This window comes from Eschrichtius robustus, chromosome 13 (genome assembly GCF_028021215.1).
Source record: "Eschrichtius robustus isolate mEscRob2 chromosome 13, mEscRob2.pri, whole genome shotgun sequence".
Taxonomy (NCBI): Eukaryota; Metazoa; Chordata; class Mammalia; order Artiodactyla; family Eschrichtiidae; genus Eschrichtius; species Eschrichtius robustus.
This window is the reverse complement of record NC_090836.1, coordinates 59,123,511-59,150,515: the sequence shown is the minus strand read 5'-3', so window position 1 is coordinate 59,150,515 and position 27,005 is coordinate 59,123,511. Positions and strand designations below refer to the sequence as shown.

General features: G+C 39.4%; 1 protein-coding gene and 1 pseudogene across 1 annotated transcript in view; one reads left to right on the top strand and one right to left on the bottom strand.

The window, feature by feature from the left end:
* The window catches only part of KCNMB4 (potassium calcium-activated channel subfamily M regulatory beta subunit 4), a 69,324-nt gene that overhangs the window by 32,958 nt on the left and 9,361 nt on the right, over nucleotides 1-27,005 (bottom strand). Inside the window, exon 2 of the mRNA XM_068561569.1 lies at nucleotides 8,818-8,945. Coding sequence (XP_068417670.1) covers nucleotides 8,818-8,945 — 128 coding nt within the window. The remainder of the gene's footprint in view (nucleotides 1-8,817; nucleotides 8,946-27,005) is intronic.
* Nucleotides 24,843-25,519, top strand: LOC137775144 (hypoxanthine-guanine phosphoribosyltransferase pseudogene; annotated as a pseudogene).

Genomic DNA, 27,005 nt, shown 5'->3' with positions numbered 1-27,005 from the left:
ATGCACAGAAATGTCTTGCATTCCTATACACTAACGATGAAAAATCTGAAAGAGAAATTAAGGAAACACTCCCATTTACCACTGCAACAAAAAGAATAAAATACCTAGGAATAAACCTACCTAAGGAGACAAAAGACCTGCATGCAGAAAACTATAAGACACTGATGAAAGAAATTAAAGATGATACAAACAGATGGAGAGATATACCATGTTCTTGGATTGGAAGAATCAACATTGTGAAAATGACTATACTACCCAAAGCAATCTACAGATTCAGTGCAATCCCTATCAAACTACCAATGGCATTTTTCACAGAACTAGAACAAAAAAGTTCACAATTTGTATGGAAACACAAAAGACCCCGAATAGCCTAAGCAATCTTGAGAAAGAAAAACGGAGCTGGAGGAATCACGCTTCCAGACTTCAGACTACACTACAAAGCTACAGGAATCCAGACAGTATGGTACTGGCAGAAAAACAGAAATACAGATCAATGGAACAGGATAGAAAGCCCAGAGATAAACTCATGCACATATGGTCACCCTATCTTTGATAAAGGAGGCAAGAATATACAATGGAGAAAAGACAGCCTCTTCAATAAGTGGTGCTTGGAAAACGGGACAGCTACATGGAAAAGAATGAAATTAGAACACTCCCTAACACCATACACAAAAATAAACTCAAAATGGATTAAAGACCTAAACGTAAGGCCAGACACTATAAAACTCTTAGAGGAAAACATAGGCAGAACACTCTATGACATAAATCACAGCAAGATCCTTTTTGACCCATCTCCTAGAGAAATGGAAATAAAAACAAAAATAAACAACTGGGACCCAATGAAACTTAAAAGCTTTTGCACAGCAAAGGAAAACATAAGACGAAAGACAACCCTCAGAATGGGAGAAAATATTTGCAAATGAAGCAACTGACAAAGGATTAATCTCCAAAACATACAAGCCGCTCATGCAGCTCAATATCAAAAAAACAAACAACCCAATCCAAAAATGGGTAGAACACCAAAATAGACATTTCTCCCAAGAAGATATACAGATCGCCAACAAACACATGAAAGGATGCTCAACATCACTAATCTTTAGAGAACTGCAAATCAAAACTACAATGAGGTATCACGTCACACCAGTCAGAATCGCCATCATCAAAAAATCTACAAACAATAAATGTTGGAGAGGGTGTGGAGAAAAGGGAACCCTCATACACTGTTGGTGGGAATGTAAATTGATACAGCCACTAAGGAGAACAGTATGGAGGTTCCATAAAAAACTAAAAACAGAACTACCATATGACCCAGCAATCCCACTATTGGGCATATACCCTGAGAAAACCATAACTCAAAAAGAGTCATGTACCACAATGTTCATTGCAGCACTATTTACAATAGCCAGGACATGGAAGCAACCTAAGTGTCCATCGACAGATGAATGGATAAAGAAGATGTGGCATCTATATACAATGGAATATTACTCAGCCATAAAAAGAAACGAAACTGAGTTTTTTGTAGTGAGGTGGATGGACCTAGAGTCTGTCATACAGAGTGAAGCAAGTCAGAAAGAGAAAAACAAATACCATATGCTAACACATATATATGGAATTAAGAAAAAAAAAGAAAAATTGGTTTGATGAACCTAGGGGTAGGACAGAAATAAAGACGCTGACGTAGAGAATGGACTTGAGGACATGGGGAGGGGGAAGGGTAAGCTGGGACGAAGTGAGAGAGTGGCATGGACATATATATACTACCAAATGTAAAATAGATAGCTAGTGGGAAGCAGCCGCATAGCACAGGGAGATCAGCTTGGGGCTTTGTGACTACCTAGAGGGTTGGGATAGGGAGGGTGGGAGGGAGATGCAAGAGGGAGGGGTATGGGGATATATGTATATGTATAGCTGATTCACTTTGTTATACAGCAGAAACGAACACAACAATGTACAGCAATTATACTCCAATAAAGATGTTTAAAAAAAAGTGTAATAAAAATAATAATAGTAAAAACTTTTATAGGAATTAGTATGGGTAGGCACATGTCATCTCATTGATAACGTCACAATAACCTTATTATTTCTCCCTCTACAAAGGGAATGGACGCACAGGTAGGTCGGGGTTAACATACCCAAGACTACCCATGCTAGAAAGTGGCTAGTTCCAGCATTCCTTCTAGAACCACCATAGTGTGCTAATTCCTAGAAGTGGGAAAAGGTGAAGGAAGAGGAGACAGGGCAAAGGCATGGATATGCATGTGAAACACAGAGTAATCTGAGGTGACTGGAGCAGCTGATATAAAACTGAAAATGTTTAAATCAGGTCATGTCACCACTCCCCATCACTGGCTGCTCACTGAGTTTAAGAGAAATGTAAACCCTGCCTACTCTCTCCAGAGTCAACACTCACCACTCTCCTTCTCTCTTACAGCTCCTCCGTCACATAGGCCTTTCAGTTCCTAAAACTCACCAACCTCTTTCTTGCCTCAGAACCTTTGCACATGGTTGTGTCTCATTCTGAAATACTGTTCCCCTCACTTTTCACCTAGCTAACTCTTGACCATCTTCTGGTCTCTACCTAATTATGATTTACTCATACAGGCCTTCAAAATTCCCCACCTTGTCATAATATCTCATAGCAGCACCCCTGGCTTTTCCTTCACAGCATTTACCCCACTTTGTAATTATCTGTCTAATGGTATGATGACAGACTGTAAGCTCCATGAAGGCATGGATCACATCTGGTTTGTTTCTTTTTTTTCACCTGATGGACACACGATTAAACAGCAGAAGTTGAACCTAGAATTGGAAGGGCATAGTCTTTATCCAATGAACAATAAGAAGGCAGAAAAATGTAATCAAGGATTGTGACAAAATCAAATATAGACTTAAATAAAGTACAACGAAACCTAGTGTAGTGTAGGTGATGGATGAGAGAAAGGCCAAGCCTAAAAGACCAGTTGAGGGTCACTTCAACTATCTAGATGAGAAACAGTGAGGGCCTCATCCAAGGGAATGAATTCAAGACCTCACAGGTGGTGTGACTGAATTGGTTCATTTGACGGTGTGTGTGTGTGTGTGTGTGTGTGTGTGTGTGTGTGGTGTGTGTGTGTGTGTGTGTGTGTGTGTGTGTAAGCCTGCTCTGTGCCCTCTGTGAACTATTATCCACTCAGGACGATAAAATAAAGTATTAAAAAGCAGACCTGTATAGAAAGAGACGATGCTCTCCATAAGAGGAAAAGTTCAAAAAATAAAGACCAATCACTCTTCCTTGTCCTTGGATCCAAAGGGAATTAAGGAATGAGTAACCATTTTCCAGGGACACGACCTCTTCAAGGGGAAGCTGGTGAAGGCAAAGATGAGGGAGGAGAATTGTATGGACAGACTGAGACTACAGAGACACTTTCTAGCAATGGAATGGGGCTTTCAAAACAAACTTGGTAAGGGGGCATCACTCAGGTTTTGCTGAGAAAGGATAAGCCAAGAAAAGGCTAAGAGAAAAAAATGGTATAGGGAGGGTAAGTGTGACCTTACCTAAAGTGTGACCTTAGCAAAAAGTGTAAAATAAAAATCTACACATTGTATGGAGATTGTGAGCCTTGAGGTTGAAGGAGACAACGAGCTGAAAGGGTGTAAAGGAAGATCATGAATGGAGGCAGCCCGGGACAGCTTCCACTGAGCCCTGGACGTGAAGTCACCCCAGCAGTACCTCCTTGGTGCTCCTTGTCCTTCTTGGGTGCAGAAGGAGGGGGCGACTGCATAGGGACTGTCCTGCCATGGCAGGCATGGCTGCTGGCGGCTGCTCTGGCCGCCGCAGATTCTATTCCTGAGTACATCTCACCTAAATAAGGCTTCAACAATGGAAAGCTAAGACTTCAATCATCTTTGTCTTAGATTTTTAAAATAACACCCTTTTCTTGAAAATGGAAACTTCTTGGTACCTCTTCTCCCTAATTTCCCAAATTTGAGTGAAATCTAAAGGTTACTTTAAATATAAAGTTCATCTGATCAAGAGCATCTGGGAGTCTCTACAGTAAGTCTATTTTTATTTCATATTTAGCAGTAGTAAAAAGTGTACTAAGAGTAGATGGCACCAAGGAGCTGCCATTTTTCACACCTACAACCAGCATTCTTGTTTCCTCTTGCAAATGTCACAGTAAAAGAGCCAAAACTCCAAAGTTCTGTTTTCCCAAAGTCACTTAAAAATTATGTCTTGAGTGCTTCTGAGTTGTGACAGGCCACCCCCACTTCTATCTACACCCCGACAGTCTGAAAATGGGACCGCCAGATGATGGATAAGGAATGGGTATCCGTTCTGAAGGAGGAACGGTGGGCTTCAAAGTGCTGCTACTAAAGTTAATACAATTGATGCATCATGCAGGGTGAGCTCTTTGCAGAGAGTTCTCACTATTCCAGGGAATGGTCCTGCTTGGTTGGGCTCTGAAGGTAAGCCAGAGTTCACGCCCTAAGAGGAGGCCAAATGGGGTTGCCAGCCTTTAGAAAACTCGGTGCCTGAGTGGCGAGTGAGGGGAAGTTAAGAAGATGACCAGCAGCTGGGCAGGACAGCCCGTGGGAGGGGGCACCCGTCTGCTTCCACCCGCAAGCTAAGGTCATGGATGCTCGGAAACCAGCTTCTGGTCCAGCGCTTGGAAGCGTAAAGGCTCACCTGGTTCAGACAGTGGTGGGTTCAGCATCAAACTGTCCTGACTGCTGGTGCCCATTTCCTGTTGCTGTGCTCCCACCTCACAGAAAAACATGTCCCCACTTAACCTTTTTATTTCATCTTATCTTGTTTTCTTCAGGGCGTGTTCCCTTTTTGCCTTATTTACTCTCTGTAGTCAATGTTTCCTTCTTCCTCAGCAGTTTTAGTCCATACCTGTCTCATTTCTCTGTATCCATTCCTGTTTCCCTCTCAGTTACTCATCTCCTCCCCCAAATTCTTTTTCCAGTCATGGCAAACTTCTTGAAAAAGGAGTCTGCACTTCGTAAAGCCTTCACAGTCTCACCTCAGGCTAATACAAAATGATTTCAAACCCTGTGCTTTAAGACAGTACCTAAACCGTGTTCACAAAGATCACTCACACGCTTCTAATTGCCACAGCTGATGACTTCTCAGTAGTCTGTCTTGATTACCGCTTTCCCCTTAAAACACTCCTCCTTCCAAGTCTTTTCACTTTCCTCTCAACATCTGGCCACTCTTTCTCTATCTCTTCCCCTCATACCGTCAACACAGAGGATCCCACGATTCTCTCAACATTTCTCTCCTCACTCCAGTATGCATTATGCATTCAGCTACAGCTTGTGTGCCAGTGATTCCCAGATTGATATAACACTGACCCTGACCTCTTGCTCCTGAACTAAAAGCTCGTACTTCTACCTCTTTCTTTTGGATATCTTACGAGACCCTCAAATTCAACAGTCAGAGCTAGACTCTCCTCACACTCAGTCAAATGTGGTACCTCCCTTTTCCTCATCACGTGGTCATCAAGTTCTGGTGATTGTAACTCCAAATGTCTTTCTGATGTACCCCTCCGTGAGCTACTTCCATTACCTCTACTCTCGTCTAGGCCCTCAAACTGCTTTAACGGGACAAGAAGACGGTTAATAGAAGGAGCTTTGGGAATCAGACTAGCTGGATTCTGGGTTTTTTCACTTAAAGACTTCAGATGGAGTTTTTAAGACTCAGTTTTCTCACTTGTCAAGCGGGGCCAGAATTTAGAACTATTATAAGAAATTTGGTGATCTAACCAAAATGTTATTCACAATGGTTGGCCCATGGTAGCCACTCAAAAATGTTATGTTTTTCACTCAGTACTCTCCTTACTTCCTCCCATCTCTGAGTTGGAGCTCCTGCCTTTAGCCCATCTCTCCTCTCCAATACACATTCAACTCTCACACCAATTACTTTCTAAATCAGAGATCTACTCATGTCAGTCTTTGGTTCAAAAAAAAAAACAAACAACTTTTCACAAATTTTCATTGCCCATATGACAAAGACCATCTCCTTAGTTTGGCATTTTTGACCCTTTAGAAATCTAACCCCAAGCTACCTTTCCAGCTTACAGATTCACCACTCCTTATTACATAACCTATTACCTAATGTACCTTACATTGTCAAGCTTGGTTTCTTTATCGCAGCCACCCTATCTTCAAGGTCTTCTTCCCTTTCATTTCTAGCTGATGAAGTCATACTTATATTTACATAAGCATCTGTTTCCCCCAATAAAGTCTAATTCCTTGGAAGCAAAGAACCTGCCTTATTATTCTGACACATTGCATTCATTGATACATTCATTCACCAAACATTTTAAAACTGAGAACCAGGCACTGTGCGAAGTGCTAGGGATCCAAAGCCAAAGAAGATATAGCCCACACCATTAACCAGTAGACAGTCTGGTTGGGAAGATCGGCATACAAACAATTCCAGTAGAGGGTGACAGGTGAGAGGATAGAGCAGTGGCTCTCGATCCTGGTCGTATATTAGAATCCCTGGAACCAATTTTTTAATCAGTTTAAAAGAATGCTAATGCCTAGGTTCAACTACCAAAAATTCTAATTTAATTGGTCTGTGATGCGTTTTTTTAAAAGCTCTTCTGGTATAGTTACGATAGTGAGGATTGCAAACCTCTGAGAAAGAGCTCTATACACAACATGGGAGATATACCTTAGAGCTGGCACTTTTGGTTGTTCCACAAATTCTGCCCCCTTCTGTACAACCTTCCTCCACATGATTTAGGAGACATTGCCTTATCCCCTTCTCAGAGGTAGATTCTAACTGCTCTTTCTTGTGATTGGTTTAGGTGTAGGCAAGGACACCTGAGGGGAGGCTGGCTGTGGGAAGTTGGGAAAAGGCTTCCTAATCTTAAGAAAAATATACCAGGAGAGATAGGTTTCTTTCTGCCTTTGGACACTGCTGTGCCTGGCTGTGACATCTGGAACCACAGCAACCATACTGTATCCATGAGGGGAGCCACCGGGAGGTAAAACTGAGATCTAGAAAGGAGCGGCATTCTTGATGACACTGTCAAGTCATTGTATCAAACTACCTTACTATTGGTCCACCTGTGTATTTTTGGATGTGTGAAATAATAAATTTCCTAATTGTTTATGCTATCTTGAGTCAGTTTTCTGTTGACCTGCAGCAGATGGTATCCTAACTGATATACAAATAAACCAGACTTGAAGATCAAGGAAAGCAGTCTGGAGAAGGTGATAATCAGAGGAGAGTCTTCAGCAAGGCAGTCAAGAAGCAGGAGAAGCAAATAAATAGGGATGGATATAAAAGTATAAGATATTCTTGGAACTTCCTATAGTTCAGAATGGCTATTGCAAATAATATGAGTATGGAGATGAAGCTGGAGAGGAGGGAGTCTGGGGCGAGAACTTGAGGAGGCCTGTATGCTGTGAACTAGATTAAATATGGCCACAAAACCGTTGCCACTTCTATCAAGAAGCAGAGTCTATTTCAATACCCCATGAATCTGGCTGGCTTCATGACTTGCTTCGACCAATAGAACATATCAAAAGGGATGTGACGTGAGTTCCAGAGCCAAGGCCTGGCTCTCTTTATACGCTGTCCTGAGGCTGCCATATTGGAAGGAAGGCAATCTAGCCTGCTGGCAGATGAGATGCCAGGTGGAGAACGGAGGTGCCTCAGCTGAGCCAGCACCAAGTGCTGGGCATGTGAGGGGGGGTCCATGCCATCGAGGACCATGCAGCTAGTCCAGCCGTCATGTGAAGAACCAGCAGATGAACTTCCCAGCCAACCCACAGGATCTAAGAAATAATAAATCACCGTCGCAGTAGGCCACTAGATTTGGGGTGGCTTGTTACACAGCAACAGATACCCAATACATAGGCCATGCCAAGATGTTTGGACTTTACTCTGAAAACTATGAGGAGTAACCTGATTAGACTCATGTTTTAGAAAGATCTCCTTGGCAGCAACGTGGAGAATGTCTTGGAGGCGGGTGCAGGGCAGAGGTAGAAGGACTGGTTAGAAGACTATCGTGTTAATAGGGCTGAGAGATAATATGAATCTGAACTAAAACAGTGGCAGAGGGAAGGCAGAGAAGAGTTAATAGAGGGGTAAAATTAACAGGATGGTGAATATAGGTTATAGAGTGTAAAGGAGAAAATGAGTTAAGAATTACTCAAAGTTTCTGGACTCTGCAAACGAGGGGATGATAGTGCCATTCACTAAGAGAGGGAACTATGGGAGGAAGAGAAAGTCTGACCTAACTTTGGAACACCCAAGTGGAGATGTACAGCAAGGAGTTGGGAATACTCAATACGCAATAAATGTTTGATGAACAAATTACTATGGTTAATCTGGTTGGGAACTGAAGTATTCATTGCTATATGGCATAACTTGAGTTCTCTCTAAGACAAGTAAAGTTATAATGGTGTGAACTCATTTTATGGATACTTGGTCAGAACAGAAAGGAAAAAGAAAGATAAGATTTGATGTAGCCCAAAATGCTGATAAATCTGCACATTGTTCAGTTTGTGTGCATTAATCTATAATTCTCAGGGAACATTCCTAGTATACAATGTTCTTACCTAAAGGCACTTTCTTAGTGTATCCAGAGGGTAGACTCTATGATACAGGTTCTCTCTTTTTTTTGGCTGGCAGATTCTTTACATGCCACCCAACCTGTAGAATAAGAAGGGGCTTCCCTAACTACATGCTAGAAAGAGTTGAGACTATCTCCACGTTGTATATTTTGCCAAATGAGCCCACTCTATGATTTACTAATATAATAAACTACAGAGGCTACAAACAACTTTAATATGCACATGTAAATATTGGCTTACCTTTGAAATTGATTAAAATAGCAAGTAAATGGCTGGGAACCAATCTCATCTTTCCAGTACTGTTGCCAATTCATGACACTTTCCAAGTTCTTCTGATTTTCTCTCTTACAGGGAGGGATATAGGAGCACTAACAAAACAGAACACAGAAAGTAAACCTATTATTCTATAGAATATTGAAATATAGTCCTTTTTAATAGACAGATGGCATTATGCTGATGGTAAATCTAATTCTGACCTACTTAATTTTTAATTTAACCAAACTGAAATTCCAAAACTATATTTCAAGTTTTGAATTTGGCGCAATTACAGAAAGTATTCCGATAACAAAAATACAGCCAAAAATAACTTTCAGTCATTACAGTATAAAGATACTTTATAAACAGTTAGTTACAATTTATTAGTGAATTTAAAGCGTTATACTCTGTCTTTGAGGGCCTGCCAATCAACAAAGGGAGGTAACACAAAACTTAATTTTTATCCCCAATCTCTAATAAACCTTGATATTTTCTTCTTCCACTTTTAACTAACAAATCAAGCACATAGCTCTCCTCAGATACTGCTCTCAACTGCTGAAACTCCAGTTTTCTTTTCTTACATTTTCTTGGACAACAAAATCAACAGAAAAGTTCCTCTAAAGTATATGATCAATGCATTTTGCTAACTGATGCCCTTTTCTAGCCATGTCTCTGACAAAGTAGTTCTCTCAGAAGGGACTTTATTACTCTAAGCAATATAGACTCAGCAGAATTAGAAAATTGCTCTTAACCTTAGATGTTAAAATTAACCCTTAGCATTCTAATCCATTTTCTCCATTTCAGTCTTTTATCATGATGATGATCGAGATGAAGATGATGTCAGCTTACAGTTGTTGAGTGTTTACTAGGCAAGACACTGTAATAAGTGCTTAACAGGCCTGACTTCCTGTACTTCCTACAACAATCCTATACTGATCCCCATCCTACAGATGAGGAAACTGAGATTTCTGTCAGCTCTACAGCTGGAACTAGAGTCTGGTGATTCATCACATTTTACTCTCAGATGTTTTTACAAAGGTGTTCAGTATTAAGGAGCAGGAAAAAATCCATTAGCTCTAGAGTATAATTTGAGTTGCATTATTTTATAGCATATAATTTGTCAATGCCTTATCACTATTTTCTGGTAAAATACAAACTTTTTAGTACTATGTATAAAGCTCTCCATGAGGTCCCTGCCCTGTCCTCGTCCTCACTTGAGCCTGGGATGCAGACGTACAGAAAGACTTGCTCCCAAATCTGCCACATGGAATCACACAGTATCATACTTGTCTGCTTTATGTCAGCCTCTCCAATTTGTTGGCAAGTTCGGACAAGGGCTATTTTTTTCTCTTCTGTGTTTAAACTTAGGACTATACCTGATAACAGTGAAGTTTCAAAAATGTTGGTAAAATTAATTAATAATAACACACTTAGATACATCTTATTCAAGATGATGAAGCTATTTTCACAGTGGTTAAACATTTTAAAAAATATATAAACATTTTAAATTTTAGTAAATTTGCTTATTTTTGTTATATGTAACAAATTCACATGTTATGCAAATATCGTCTCAATGCTTGAATCACTGCACATTTATCTTCTGCATATATAGTTTCACTTCTACTAATAACAATAGTATAAAGCTAAAAAGTTTTGTGAAATTATGAATTCTGAGTTCTTCAAAGCAATAGTTGGGCTTAGAAGCAATGGAGACCATTAGATAGGGCTCCAGTCCTATTTTTTGTTACATGTTTAGACTTGAGTAAATCACTTTCTTTTTCTGGATTTCATTTTCTCTAATCTGTTAAATCTCCAAAATAATTTCGATCTCTACATCTCTATGATTCTCTTCTTGGAGATACAAGCAAGAAAGGACCCAGCCGAAGGCAGGACTACAAACACCGTTGCAGTGTTTTTCCCAAAAGAGATCCTGCCCACTGGGGAGATGGCTGGGAAGCTTGATGAAACCACCATTCCAGCCAGCAAGAAGGACGAGTGTGGCAGGACTTTACCTGGGGACCTGTATTTTGCATTAGGAAAATGTTCATAAGGGGCCTCTGATTTTCCTATTGTTTATTTCCTATAATGTGCTGGACATTTCCTTTCCTTCTGTTAAAAATTCTTTTTCTATATCATGGTCAACTAGTTTGTAAAGTGAGAGTAGGCACCAAATGACTGTGCTCTTCGTAGAACGGAGCAATTTCTAGATTTGGAGGCAGAAGCCGTGAGGTATGAAACCCAAAAAATTCATCAGAGCTCTTTTTTGCAATGGGCATACTCAACACAAGAGGTATACTAGACATTTTAGGGAATAACAACGAATAACCAAATGTAATTAAAGCAGATTTTACAATTTTGCAAGTTAACTCAGCCTGAATTCTTTACTATTCAGTTTTGGTGGGTGTGGAAGGAAGAAATGGATTTAAAAGAAACGTCTCTACTGAATGACACTCTATGATCTGACCAGGAGAATCACACCTACGTGTTTCTGAAAAAGTCAAACAAAAACTTTCACTGAGTGTGTAAAGTTTTGTATTAGGTATGTTGTGATTTTATGTGGGATAAAAGGAATGTTTCCTGCCTTTAGGAAACTTTGAGCTGGTATGGATGGGTTTTTGGAAGCAAAGTACTCTTTCACGTTGGGGAAAATAACCTGTGATCAAAATTCAAGTATTTTTTCCATGGACTGCATTCTTTCCAAAGAGTATCATAGATTAAATAATGAGCTTACAATACTCCAGCAACTTCTAAAGCTCACATCGTTTTGAAAGGAAAATTGTTAAAAGGCTAAACTTTAGGCTCTTAAAAATCATTACTGTTTATTTTGTTATACCATGATTGTCCATTTAGTCGGTCTTTAAAATTTCTGTGAAGCCTAACTGAGATTCTCCCTAGATTCCTTCTCAATTTTATTTAGTGGATCAGTGTAGATTGTTAGAATTTTTTTTTTAAAAAGCTATAAATGAGAATTCAAAGCAGTGTTCTAGAAAAAAGAATTCGAAAATCAGTCAATAGAGACCTTCCTTTCTAGGTTGTTCAAGTCTGATGGTTTTCCATGCACCAAAATGCTCCTTCATGAATCTCTCTCCTTTGGGGGAGGGGCAAAAATAACAATGTATGTCATATCATCATCATCATCATCATCATCATTACTATCATCATGTGGCTAACATTTATTCACTATATTTCAAGCATCTCATTAATCCAAATCTCATTTAATTCAAATGAGCAAATATTATAATCACCCCCTTTTTACAGATGAGGAAACTGAGGGACAGAGGGGTTTAAGAAACTTTCCTTAGGTCACAATGGCAAATGGAATAGCTGGGATTCCAACTGCAGAGGATTCTTAACCACTGCACCACACTACCTCCCTTTAGGGCGTCCCAGTTTTCTCTCTTTAGAGCCCCCTGATTTGGAGGTAAGGGAGATGTCCCGACTTCTGCACCCCTCTCTTGGAGAAATAGTATAATGTTTCTTTGGGAATGGAATGGGTGTAGTTTTCCTGAGGACTGGTGGGCTGAGGCTGTCTGTTGCAGACCTTTGTTTTTCCAATATACTCCCAGAGAAATGCATTGTAAGTCCTTGCTTGTTCCCTTCTGTCTCAATTTGGCTTCAGGGTTGGTTTTTGGTGCCACCAATGTAATTTCACTTCGGTGCATTTATAGACACAATGTGTTTGGTCATGGAGGACAATGAGCATTCCCTTGGAGAAACTTTTTCATACAGTTCTGACCTTTCTTTTTTTTCATTTGCAAAGGCAGCATTTCCCAACTTCTACTATCATTATCGCCCAAATAACCTTCACTAGAGGCTGTGTCATTTGCTGCCTAAACTTGCATGAAATCATTTTCTTTAAAAAGTCAGGAGAAAAAGAAGCATGTGAAAAAATATATTTGTTTAGTGCCTACCTTTTAGAAAGAAAATTTGACTTTCGCATTCATGAAGGAAGTTGATGGGATCCAGTGGGCTATTCTGAGTATATTAACATAAAGACTTCCAGTGAGTTTATTAAGGGAAAAACTATCATCACTTGATGTGGAATATTTGATTACGTATGTATTATCACTTATTTTCCATTATCTCATTTTAGGGTTTATCAAGATTTGTAACAGTGTTCTTTTTCAGCCTACCACAATGAATTTACATTTTAATAGAACACTTCTTGAGTGGGTTCTTTGTGATGTGTCTTGAGGATTGCATTTCAATCATGTTGGCAGAGTAGGCAAAATTCACTTTCTTCCTTTACTGAGTCATTTAAAAAAACCATTGCACAAGACACGTGGTCTATTTAAACACTGGGGGCCGGGTTCTATGATAGGCATTACCTAAGAAAGAGAAATGAAGAAACTTTTTGGTTCCAGTTTCTTTCTTGACTTGACTTGGTTAGGGAGGGTAGTACTGAAAGATATAATACTGGAATGGGTTTAGTGGATTCGATACTTTCCAAAGTAAATTATTGGTTAGAAAATGAATTCTTAAAACATTATCTACTGGAACACAGGTTTGATTATATTTTATACCATAATCCTCCATTTTCTGAAATCCTGTAAGACATCCCTGTGTCAGCTATGATTTATAATATTAATGACATTTCTGACAATATAAACATATAATCAGAAAAGCACTAAAAATGAAAAAGAAAAAAGGGGAGTTCCCTGGTGGTCTAGTGGTTAGGATTTGGCACTTTCACAGCCGGGGCCCGGGTTTAATCCCTGGTTGGGGAACTAAGATCCTGCAAGCCGCACAGCCAAAAAGAAAGAAAAAGAAAAAGAAAAAAAAGAAAAGCACTGTGGAATAAAAAGTATAACTGAATCATTTATAAACCACACACTATTTCACATGCCTCATGACTTCATTAATTGTGTGCAAACATGCATGTGTGCACACACACACATGCATTCCTTATGAATGAAGGTTAACTGAACAAACACGAAATTATATGTCGGCTAAAAAATTCTAGGGCAGGTGGTTCCAGAATGTACACCCATATCTGAAAGCTAAATGGAAATACTCTTATGGAAGAATTTGGAGGTCAAATACATGGCTTAGAAAATGTGAAAAGTAAGGCTAACTAAGAATAGGAGATGCTAAATTAGCTCTTCAGAGAGAGCAGGCTGGGCAGGTACAGAGAGGTGCCCAGCCCAGAACAGTGTTCATCAAAGTACGGTCCACAGACCACTGACTGTGTCAAAAAGACCCACCCTCCTGAGACTGATTCAGTAGGACTAGGAACCTGCATTTATTTATTTATTTATTTTTGGCTGTGTAATGGGTCTTTGTTGCTGTCCCTGGGCTTTCTCTAGTTGCGGTGAGCGGGGTCTACTCTTCGTTGCGGTTCGTGGGCTTCTCATTGCGGTGGCTTCTCTTGTTGCGGAGCACGGGCTCTAGGCGCGCGGGCTTCAGTAGTTGTGTCACGTGGGCTCAGTAGTTGTGGCTCGTGGGCTCTAGAGTGCAGGCTCAGTAGTTGTGGCGCACGGGCTTAGCTGCTCCGCGGCATGTGGGATCTTCCCGGACCAGGGCTCGAACCCATGTCCCCTGCATTGGCAGGCGGATTCTTAACCACTGCGCCACCAGGGAAGCCCCAATAAAGCATTCTCGATTGCTGAGTACAGGATACAAAGATTAGATGTTACTCCCAACCCCTCTTCTTCCTCCCCTCCCAGGAGCATGTAGTGCAGTACTAGTAGCATATGCATGAAGTGCTTTGTGATTGCAAAAGAGGAAGCGAACATTTTGGCTTCGGGAGGGGAGGGGTGGAATAAGAGAAGGCTTCACAAAAGAGGTGACACGATTGTTTCTTTAAGGCTGAACAGGAGTTTGCTTCTCAGAGAATGGGTTGGGAAGGTGAGAGTCCAAGAAGAAGAAATGGAATGTGATGGATGTTCCAGAAAGACTGAATCATCTAACGTGCTTGAAGGAGAGTGGCATGGGAGACGGCATTGGAAAATGCCCAAATTATCTGAACTACTACTCATGCAGAATTGTTCCTCTGTCCTTGCATGCTCCTGTGAAAAACTTCTCAATACCTCCAGCAGAGTATTCCCACCCCCCCACAACGCTCCTTTAGTTAGAATGTATTACTATGTGTTGGTATTACATCTGCACTTTTGTAATGTAACATTATTCACTTAACTTCTGGATTCAAGTAGACTGCTAAAGTTGGTGATATTATTAAAACTGAGAAAAGTTTGGAACAACATTCCACTTTCAAGAGAAAACAGTTCGTTCAGCTCTAGAGCTGGAAAATAAAAATACAGTGTCTTTGCCAAAAGTAGAGGTCGAATCTAAATAGAAGTCAGACCAAAACTAGAGGTTTTAATCTGGAAGAAGCTCAATAGTTATTAAGCATGGCAGTACATGTAAAAATTTGTTCAATGGCTTATGATGATAATTTAAAATCCTTGAGGAGATGGCCAATCCTCTTACGACCACACAGAACACAGAAATAAAACAAAACATCTTAAATGCTCATGCATGCCTTCAGATAGGCTCATAATGTGTGTATATGTGTATATACATATATTTTTAATGAAATATTACAACATCATTTCTGCATGAATGAAACCAACAAGCCCTGTCCATAAGTCCCTAGAACCAGGATTGATAGATGGGGGTGATGAAAAACTGATGCTTTCTATTTGTGGCAGAATGTATTTTCCAAAGATGGCTGCACCAATATCCATCCTATTTTACATGCTTTTACAATGTGACATTGACACTCCTCTATTCAGGGGTGTGGGTTTCCCTTCCCTAGAACATGGATGAGCCTGTGATTACAGAGAATGTGATGCTATGTGACTTCTAAGGCTAAATCAGAAAAGAGGACATAGCTTCTGCTTGAATCTCTCTCTTGGGAATGCGTGCCTTTGGAATTCTGACACTATGCTGTAAGGAAGCCCAAAGTAGCCCATGCAGAGAGATCACATGGAAAAGCCTGTGTGGAGAGGAACCAAGTCCCCACAGTCAACAGCCAACATCAACTCTCTGATATGAGAGTAAATGAGCCTTCAGATGATTCTAGCCTCCAGCCTTCGAGTATTCTACAAGGACCTCAGACATCATAGGGCAGAGATAAACTGTCCCCATTGTGCCCTGTCTGTACTTATGACCCACAGAATTTGTGAGCATAATAAAAATGATTTCATCCATCAATGATAATTTTTCACACTGACTAAGAGATCATAGGACCCATAGGACTAAAAATGTGGAAAACCTTTAAGGTTCTCCTTGATCTACATACAGGAAAAAACCTGAGGTTTGATGAAGTGGAGTCCAATGAGTCACCATGATGTAAGACAGGACTCCTTACCCAGTGCCCAGACCTAAAGCTCCTTGAATGAAGGAGAGGCTGCTTATCCTTGAAAAAGACCTGTGGCAGCACCTCAAGTAATGCCTACTAAAAATCTTCTCCTACCCTTTCCCAAGAGAACATGCAAACATTTACAAGAGTAGCTGTGCACTGGGGAAAGGGCAGCCATTTAGAGTATTATTGGACACCGGCTCTGTGCTAACCCTAATCCCTGGGGACACTAAGTATGACTGTGCTCAGAATGTGAGCTCATGGGGTCGGGGAAAATGGAGTTTTGACCTAAGTTGATGTCACAGTGGGTCCAGCAGGGCTTCCCTGGTGGCGCAGTGGTTAAGAATCCGCCTGCCAATGCAGGGGACACGGGTTCAAGCCCTGGTCCAGGAAGATCCCACATGCCGCGGAGCAACTAAGCCCATGCGCCACAACTACTGAGCCTGCGCTCCAGAGCCCACGAGCCACAACTACTGAGCCTGTGTGCCACAACTACTGCAGCCCGCACATCTAGAGCCCGTGCTCCGCAACAAGAGAAGCCACCGCAGTGAGAAGCCCGCGCACCGCAATGAAGAGTAGCCCCCGCTCACCGCAACTAGAGAAAGCCCACATGCAGCAATGAAGTCCCAACGCAGCCAAAAATAAATACATTAAATAAATAAATTAAAAAAAAAAAAAAGGGTCCAGTGAGTCCATGAACTCTCCTGTGGTTGATATTCTAAATGTATAAATGCAATATACATGCTTCACACTGGTCGTAATTTCTACCTTGACTTCCTTTACCCATGGAGATAAGGCTATTATGGTGGATGACTGAAACTACCTCCTTCCTCCCCAAACAGTAAACCACTACTGCATCCCTAGGGAAGTCACAGAGATTACAGGAGTGGGGATTCCTACCACATTAATGTTTAACTTGCCTATTTGGCTCTTGAAGAAGACATACAAGTCTTGGAGAATGACTGTTCTATTCTATTGTTAAATGAATCAGTGGTAACTCTACTTTCAGTTGCTGTTTCAGATACAGTCTCTTTATTGGAGCAATTAAACTTACCTCCAGAGCCTATTCTATGGTGACTGACCTGGCAAATGCTATCTTCTCCATCCTTGACAGAGAGCACCAGAGAGAGTTTGCTTTTATCTGGCAGAGACAGTGTAGGCTCTACTGTCTTACTCAGGTCTACCTCAACTCTCTCTGGAGGTCATGCTCTAGTGTGCAGGGACCTTGACCCGTCGCCCTCCCACAGAACATCATACTGTCTGTACATTGATGAGATCATGCTGATCAGAAATCAGGGAGTACAAACTGCCTTAGATTCCTTGGTAAAGTACAGGTGTGCCAGAGGGTGGGAAATGCAGCAGCCTGTTATTTCAGTGATGCTTCTGGGGGTCTCGTGGCACAGGGAATTTCTGGATATCCCCTTCAAAGTGAAAGACAGATTGCTGTACCTTTCATTCCTTAAAACTAAAAAAGAGGCACAATGCTTGATGGATCCTTTATACTTTGGAGGAAACATTTACCCACATTTGGGATTGTTCCTCTGACCCCTTACTGAGTAACCCATTTACCTGCCAGCTTTCAGTGGCAGCCAGAGCAGGAGAACCCGCTCCAGGCACTCCAGGCTACAGAAAGCTCTCTTGATTGACTTCTGTGGCCCAGGGCCTCCAACGGTATCCAAGGGGTCTGTTTCAGATTGGAGGGATAGATGGAGCCTGTAGAGAGCTCTGATAGCATAAATCAAACTCATGCTTTCTTTGACAAATCACTATCCTCCTTTTGAGAAACCCTTGGTTTGTTACTGAATGCCTGAACATGGGACACCCAGTCAGCATGTTATCCATTGTATACTGGGCTATTTGACCCGCTGAGACATATAGGTGGGGTTTTCAGGGCTAACGCAGGTCCTGCAGGCAAATAAGATTCACAAAAATGGCTCGCATTCCCAATGCACCTTCTCTTTTGTACTGCGGCTTTCCCCAACTTGTCCTAATCTGCAGTTGTTAATGTGGGCTTGTTTTTCTCATACCAAGACATACATACCTCCAGGAGTACTCTGCAGTGTGCTAGGGAGTACCTGAAGCCTATGACCAGTTTCGATGGATGAAAAAATTTGAGCTCAGTTTGAGCATAACTTTGAGCAGAACTTCTGATTGCTTATTTCTCTTGAAAGGCATGATGTTGAAGGTTTAGACCTACACTGATTTATGGGCACTAGATAACAAATAATAAATTGCACTTTGAGTAAACAGATTAGAGTATGTTAAAGCCTCAGAAACAGAACTCTGAACAATACATAAGATCCAAATGGTATACTTCCCATGCACCCTTTCTCAGGAAGCTACTTGAGGATGTACTCCACCAAAGCAAAGGTATAAAGAGGAAGGCATGGGGTCAAGGAAACTGAGTACCTAACAGAGGAGAGACAGAGCAGGCCTAAGGTGCAACCTAAGCTGAAAGTTCGGTTTGGGGCAGTAGGCTGAAGGAGTTCAGAAAAGTTATGCCAGGAAAGTTTTTTTAAAAGAGAAAATAGTAGAATGAAACAGTTACGTGTTATGAATAAGTATATGAAAAACAGTGTGTAAAGGAGTTTTACAATTCTTTGGGAGAATTTTGTTAAAGTAAGAGAAAGGTATACAAGGAAGTAAGAAAATATTATAAGGGGATGATTATCGCTCAAAGAACATAAAAAGTTGCAATAAAAACGAACAATACATAGTTAAAGTAAGTTAAGCACTCAGTGCTAATTTAGCCAAAAATTATGATTTTTAAAGGATGAAGGGAGGAAAAATGAGATGGAATGGGATGGTGTAAGAAAGTTAAATCCTCAGATTCAACCATAGGCAGGCAATTGTGTCTAAAATATATATATCAAACTGACACAGCAGTGTAAAGCAACTATACTCCAATAAAAACAAAAAACAAAAAAATAAAATATATACATCACAGAGCTTACTGTTTAGAAACATGGAGGTAAATACTAGGAAAAACAGAAAACAAAAATAGTTAAATACGGTTGTTTCTGGATGCCAAAAGGGATTGGGACAGAGGAGTCCCAATAGTAGTTCTATTGAGAACTTTCTCCATTTCCTCTATGGTAATTTGTCTACTTTTTTTTTTTTTTAATTAATTAATTAATTTATTTAGTTTTGGCTGTGTTGGGTCTTCGTTTCTGTGCGAGGGCTTTGTCTAGTTGTGGCAAGCGGGGGCCACTCTTCATCGCGGTGCGCGGGCCTCTCACTATCGCGGCCTCTCTTGTTGCGGAGCACAGGCTCCAGACGCGCAGGCTCAGTAGTTGTGGCTCACAGGCCTAGTTGCTCCGCGGCATGTGGGATCTTCCCAGACCAGGGCTCGAACCCGTGTCCCCTGCATTGGCAGGCAGATTCTCAACCACTGCGCCACCAGGGAAGCCCCTACTTTTTTTTTTTTAATCACTATTAGATTGTTTTAGTTTGGAAGTTTGTATTATCCTAGAGAATTACCATATCATCCTATGGTTTCAAATTTACTGGCATTGTATTTGATCAAAGTATTCACTTGAAATTATTTTAACTTTTCCTATATTTACGGTTATTCCCTCATTCTTGTTTCTAATTTTGTATTTTTGGAGAGCATTTCTTTGGTAACTAAACTTGCTGAGTATTCATATCTGAACTTATCTTTCTGAAAAAAAATTCTGCATTCCCTGAACATGCTCAATAAATCTCCAATGGGAAATTATTTTTTTAATATTTTTGCTGTGCTGCTCGGCTTGTGGGATCTCAATCTCAGCTCCCTGACTGGGGATTGAACCAGGGCCATGGCAGCAAAAGTCCAGAATCCTAACCACTAGGCCACCAGGGAACTCCCTCCAATGGAAATTTTGAAGCTCTGCAAAATTTTAATGCCATAAATTTGTGTTGTTAATTTTCCACCTAGCGGCTCTGCAAAATCAAATAAGTATCTGTTGAAAAACACTGAAGGGCAAGGTGCTTGACATCAACCAGAAGAAAACAGACATTCAGTACTTCACATGGGCATGGGAGAAACAAAGCTCAACGGATGGAGGAGGTGGATGCCACCTCGGAACTAAGCAGTAAGTGCATGCACATGCTCACACACACACACACCCCCGCCCCCAGTACTGTGTAAAGCCCTCCGACAACTGCACAGAAAGTAAGCTCCAACCCAGCAGGGATTTCTTTTACCACTGCATCCCCAGAACCTAGAATAGTGCCTGCCACATGCAGGTCCTCCATAAACATCTGTTGAATTAATGATTCTACAGATATTTTAAAATAATGCAACCTGTAGAAGATTTGTACAAGTAGATATTTTCCTACCAGCTATGAAGATTAAGGAATGGAGAGTTGGAAATATTGAGATACCAGAAACTAAGCTGTTGTCTCGATATTACAAAGTTTGTGACAAAGTCCCTAAACTCTTGCCTTGTCTGTGAAATTTTCCCTACTTGATGCCTCAGTAATTATTTACAAATGCAAATGCCAAGGTTTATTTATTCCACAAGTATTAATCAATTATACCTTCTTGGATCATATTTATCCATATATTATCTATAACCTATATTATCAATAATCCTCAGTCTGTGAAGAAACTGAGGATCAAGAGGTTGAGTGATTGGGGGCTTCCCTGGTGGCGCAGTGGTTGGGAATCTGCCTGCCAATGCAGGGGACACGGGTTTGAGCCCTGGTCCAGGAAGATCCCACATGCCGCAGAGCAACTAAGCCCACGCACAACTACTGAGCCTGTGCTCTAGAGCCCGCGAGCCACAACTACTGAGCCCGCGTGCCACAACTACTGAAGCCCGTGCGCCTAGAGCCCGTGCTCCACAACAAGAGAAGCCACCGCAATGAGAAGCCTGCGCACCGCAGTGAAGAGTAGCCCCTGCTCGCTGCAACTAGAGAAAGCCCGCTTGTAGCAACGAAGACCCAATGCAGCCAAAAATAAAATAAATAAATTTTAAAAAAAAAGAAAAAGAAAATTGAGGGATTGTTTTAAAAAAAAAGGTTGAATGATTGGCCCGGAGGTGCACACCTAGATTCAGGTGTAGGTATCTCGATTTCAACACCGCAGCCTTTCCCACTATACCAGGCAGCTTCTAAAGGTCTGCTATGTGTGCAGCTCTGCCCTGAACACAATTAATGAAACCTAAGATGGTCCCTGGAACACGAACCGTAGAAGAGGCTTTCCATTCCTTCAATATTGTGGCAACGTAAATTGGTATGGGTGAGGTGAGTATACAACGCTCTATGGTTTTCTCAAGTAGGTAGCTTCACCTTCAACACACTGATCCTCTCAGTTGTATTCTCTAGTCGTTCCCTGTGTGCTCCACAGAGCATTTATTTTAAAGTAACATTTCTGGGATTTCTCTCATTACAGAAATAATGTTTTACCAGCTATCTGGGCATCCCTTAGCTCCAGTCAAATTGACACAGAAAATTAACCATCACACTTAGTCTTATACTGAAGGGATGATCATCTATTGCTAAGACAGCTTCACATAATGAGATTTGAATTACTGCTCTACCATGGTGCAATTATTCTCCCAAATTTGTCATTTTTCTTTCAATTTTAATGTTTTTTAAAAAATATGTTAAGTTTTTTCTTACTATGTCATTAAATAAATGAGTGTATTCTTTTATGATTTTTGCTCGTTAGCCTTAGAAAGGCTTTGCCCACTTCCCAAATTATGTAAATATTCATCTATATTTTTAGTACTTTCATAGTTTATTTTTGTACATTAAAAATGTATTCCATCAAAATTATAATTTTATTTTAACTAAATATTTTCTAAATAATTTCTGAGTATTTTGCAAATAAATTTTATTTGGAAAATTAATATTTTAAAGTGCGTATTTTTCCAAATAGTAGGGAAGTTTTAACCTCTTTACAAGTTATTTGAAATGCCAAATTTGCAAAGTAAATCTCCCATCAACATTATTTTTTGGTAAGAGATTTACTGAAATATAACTGACATGCCATTCAATTCACCCCTCTAAAGTGTATAATTCAATGTTTTTAAGTGGATTCACAGAGGTGTACCACCGCCACAATCAATTTTAGAATGTTTTTATCACCCCAAGAAAACACCATATACGTACGCTTTAGCTATCATTCCCAATCATCCTATAGATTTCCCTACTCTAGACATTTCATGTAAATGGAATTGTATAATATGTGATCTTCTGTGGCTGACTTCTCACACTTAGCACGTTTTCAATCGTGTTGTAGCATGTATCAACACTTCATTCCTTTTTATAGCCAAATAAAATTCCTTGCATGGATATAGCACATTTTATTTGTCCATTCGCCAGTTGATGGACATTTGATTTATTTCCAGATTTTGGCTATTATGAATAATGCTACTACAAATAGACATGTACAAGTTTTTGTGTGGACATGTGTTTTCATTTCTTTTGGGTATATACCTAGGAATGGAGTTGCTGGGTCATATGTAATTCTGTTTAACTTTCTGAGGAACAGTCAACTGTTTTCCAAAGCAGCTGCAAATCTTTTACATTCTTACCAACAATGTATCTGTGTTTGTCTTTTCACTTTCTTGATGGTATTCTTCAAAGCACAAATATTTTAAAATTTTGATTATGTCCAATTATCTATTTTTCCTTTGATTGTTTGTGCTTTTTGTGTCATGTTAAAAAACTGTGCCTAATTCAAAGGCATAAAGATTTACACCTATGCTCTCTTCTAAGAGCTTTATAGTTTTAGCTCTTATATTTAGGTCTCTCATCAATTTGAATTAATTTTTGTATATGGTGTGAAGTAGAAGTCCAACTTCACTCCTTTGCATGTGTATAAACAGTTGTTCCAGCACCATTGGTTAAAAAGACTTTTTTTTTCTGTTGAATGCTCTTGACACCCTTGTCAAAATCAATTACTTATAAATGTATACATTTATTTCTGGACTCTCAACTCTATTCCATAGATTTGGAATCTATTCCTTATGCCAGTACCACACAGTCGTGATTACTATAGCTTTCTAGTAAGTTTTAAAATTGGAAAGTGTGAGTCTTCCAATTTTGTTCTCCTTTTTCAAGATTGTTTTGGTTATCCTGGGTCCCTTGCACTTTCATCTGAATTTCAGGATTAGCTGGTCAATTTCTGACAAAGAAAATCCAGGTGAGTTTTTGATAGGAATTGTAATGAATCTATAGATCAATTTGGGGAGTGTTGCCATCATTACAATATTCAGTCTTCCAATCTCTGAACAAAGGATATCTTTATTTAGTTTTTCTTTAATTTCTTTCAATAGTGTTTTGTAGTTTTCAGGGTACAAGTCTTACATTCTTTTGTTAAATTTGTCAAATGTATTCCTAAGTATTTGATTATTTTGATGCTACTGTAAATAGAATTGTGTTCTTAATACTTGTGGATTGTTCATTGCTAGTGTACAAAAATATAATTGAGTTTTGTATACTGACTTTGTATCCTGCAATCTTGCTGAATTTACTAGGTCCAGTAGCTTTTTTTTTTTTTTAGGGGATTCTCCAAGAGTTTCTATATACAAGATCATGTGATTTGTGAATAGAGATACTTTTGTTTCTTCCTTTCCAATCTGGCTGTCTTTTGTTTCTTTTTCTTGCCTAACTGTCCTGACTAAAACCTACAGTACAATGTCGAACGCGAGTGGCAGGTATGGACATCCTTGTCTTGTTCCTGATCTTAGGGGGAAAACTTCCAGTCTCTCATCATTATGATCTCTCATCATAAGTCTCTCATCATTAGTCGTGGGTTTTTCATAGTTTCCCTTTATCAGGTTGACGAAGTTCCCTTCTATCCCTAGTTTGTTGATTTTTTAAGTCAAGGAAGGATTTTGTCAAACGTTTTTCCTGCATATACATGCATGTGATTTTTGTCATTTATTCTATTAATATGTTGTATTACATTGATTTTATTATGTTTAACCAACCTTGCATTCCTAAAATAAATCCCACTTGACCATGGTGCAAAATCATGAACTCTTCTGCCAAAAAATGAAGAGGAGGTAATACATCCCAGCTCATTCTGTTACTATGATACCAAAAGCAGACAAAGATATCAAAAGGAAACTACACAACAATATACCTTATGAATACAGATGCAAAAATCTTCAACAAAGTGCTAGCAAACCAAATCTTGGAACATATAAAAAGGATTATATACCATGACCAAGCTGGAGGAATTGGGAGTGCGTAGTAATGTGCATGAGATTTCTTTTGGGAGGAATGGAAATATTCTGGAATTAGCAATGATGGTTGCACAACTTTGTGAATACACCAAAAACCTGTACACGTTAAAAGGGCAAATATTACAATATTTGAAATATATATATATATTTTAAAGGAAGCTGCCTGCCTTTTATTTTTATCTTTCACTGTTCTCACTGTCTAAAGGGCAGACAGACATGATAAAGTTAGGAAAACCATGTTAAGGGACGGTAAAGCAAGAAGACAGTAAGAAACTGGGTGTTTGAATGACCTTCCAGATCAGAATGGCACAGCCCCACAGACTGCTTACAAGCTCATACATTTACAAAAGAAAAAAATCTAGTAGTTCCTTTGTTTAGGTTACTGTTATGAGGTTCCTATTAAAGTAGCCCACACTTTGCTGTACAGCAGAAACTAACACAACATTGTAAATCAACTATACTCCAATAAAAATTAATTTAAAAAAATAGCAGACTGCCGTCAGCCTGCGCCAGCTGGCTCCGTTATGGTGACTTGCAGCCCCAGCTTCATGATTAGTGATTATGCACCAGGTTATGACCTAGATTTATGTTGTAGACCTAATCATTATGCTGAGGATTTGGAAAAGGTGTTTATTCCTCATGGACTAATCATGGACAGGACCAAATGGCTGGCTCAAGATGTGATGAAGGAGATGGAAGGCCATCACATCGTGGTGCTCTGTGTGCTCAAGGGGGGGGCTATAAATTCTTTGCTGACCTGCTGGATTACATCAAAGCACTGAGCAGAAATAGTGATAGATCTATACCTGTGACTGTAGATTTTATCAGACTGAAGAGCTACTGTAATGACCAGTCAACAGGTGACATAAAAGTAATTGGTGGAGATGATCCCTCAACTTTAACTGGAAAGAATGTCTTGATTGTTGAAGATAAAATTGACACTGGCAAAACAATGCAAACCTTGCTTTCCTTGGTCAAGCAGCATAATCCAAAGATGGTCAAGGTTGCAAGCTTGCTGGTTAAAAGGACCCCTCGAAGTGCTGGATATAGACCAGACTTTGTTAGACTTGAAATTCCAGACAAGTTTGTTGTAGGATATGCCCTTGACTATAATGAATACTTCAGGGATTTGAATCATGTTTCTGTCATTAGTGAAACTGGAAAAGCAAAACACAAAGCTGAAGATGAGAGTTCAAGTTGAGTGTGGAAACATCTGGAGTCCCACTGAATTCACCAGGAAGATTATCACATGTTCTAGTTTTGTGGCCAGCTACTTAGTAGAGCTTATTGAATGTATCTTCTAAGAATTTTATCCGTTTTGTATTTTAGAAAAGTCAGTTGCTGCATTCCCAAACTCTTTATTTGCACTATGAACCTACAGACTATCAGTTCCCTTTGGGTGGATTGTTTGACTGGGGAATGAAAAATCTCTTAAACCACACCACTATTGAATGAAAGTATTGAAATTGTATCTGTAAGAAACATTTAAAGAGAAGAATATATTAGTTTTTTAATTGGTATTTTAATTTTTATATATTCAGGAAAGAACAGAAGTGATTGAATATTGTTAATTATACCACTGTGTGTTTAGAAAAGTAAGAAGCAGTCAGTTTCATATCAATGGCAGTATTTAGAGGTATCATTATGTCGGATAAACCATATGTCCTGGAATTATTTTAGTAGGTTTCAGTAGTATTAACTGTATTTTCCCGCTTGTTCAGATTATTTCCGGTGAAACTCTGTCAACAGTTCCTCTTAAATACAGGTCAATAAGTTCTAAAAACCTACCACTTTTTGAAGTCTTCAATGTAAAAATCCTTAAAATAAAGGCTGTCTCTTTAAAAGAAAAATAAATAAAGTACCCCATCCAATATCCTAATAAATTCAATTAGATTGTTTCTACTTTTTCACTACTACAAACAGTTCTGCAGTGAAAATCCTCATATATACTTCCTTGAATATGTGTTACAGTTTTTTTAGGGTAAACTCCTTGAAGTGAACTTGTTGTCACTTCACTTGATTGTCACAGTGGTTGTCAGGTATGCACAACTTCAGTTACACATACTATTGATATGTTTGATTATTTTTCTGAGTGGTTGAACCAATCTTCCAGCAATCAGTAGGATTTAACATTTTCTCAAAACCTCACCAACATCTGGTCTTATGAAACATTAAGTTTTGCCAATCTGATGGGTGTGAAACGGTATTCCATTATTGTCACTTGAATTTCCCTGAGATTACTGGAATACAGCATTGTTTCACATTTATTGACCATTTGAGTTTTTTCATGAATTGACTGTACATAACCTTCACTGATTTTCCCATTATGTCATATGTCATTTTCTTAATGATTTGTAGACATTTTCATAAATGCTGGATAGTCCTTTGTTGATTACTTGTTTTACCATTATCTTCTACTAGTCTGTGGCTTACATTTTTACTTTGTTTACAATAATTTTAGTCATATGGAAATTATCGTTTTAACATATTCAAATGTATCAATCTTTTCCTTTTATGATTTGTTCTTTAAGCCTTATTTGAGAAAATATTTCTTAGGCCTATGTCATAAAGATATTTTCCTATTCCAACGACTGAAAGTTTTATAGTTTTCTTTTCACATTTAGGTTTTATTCCATTTGGAATTTGTTGTTATGGGTGTGAAGTATGTATCACATTTTATTTCTTTT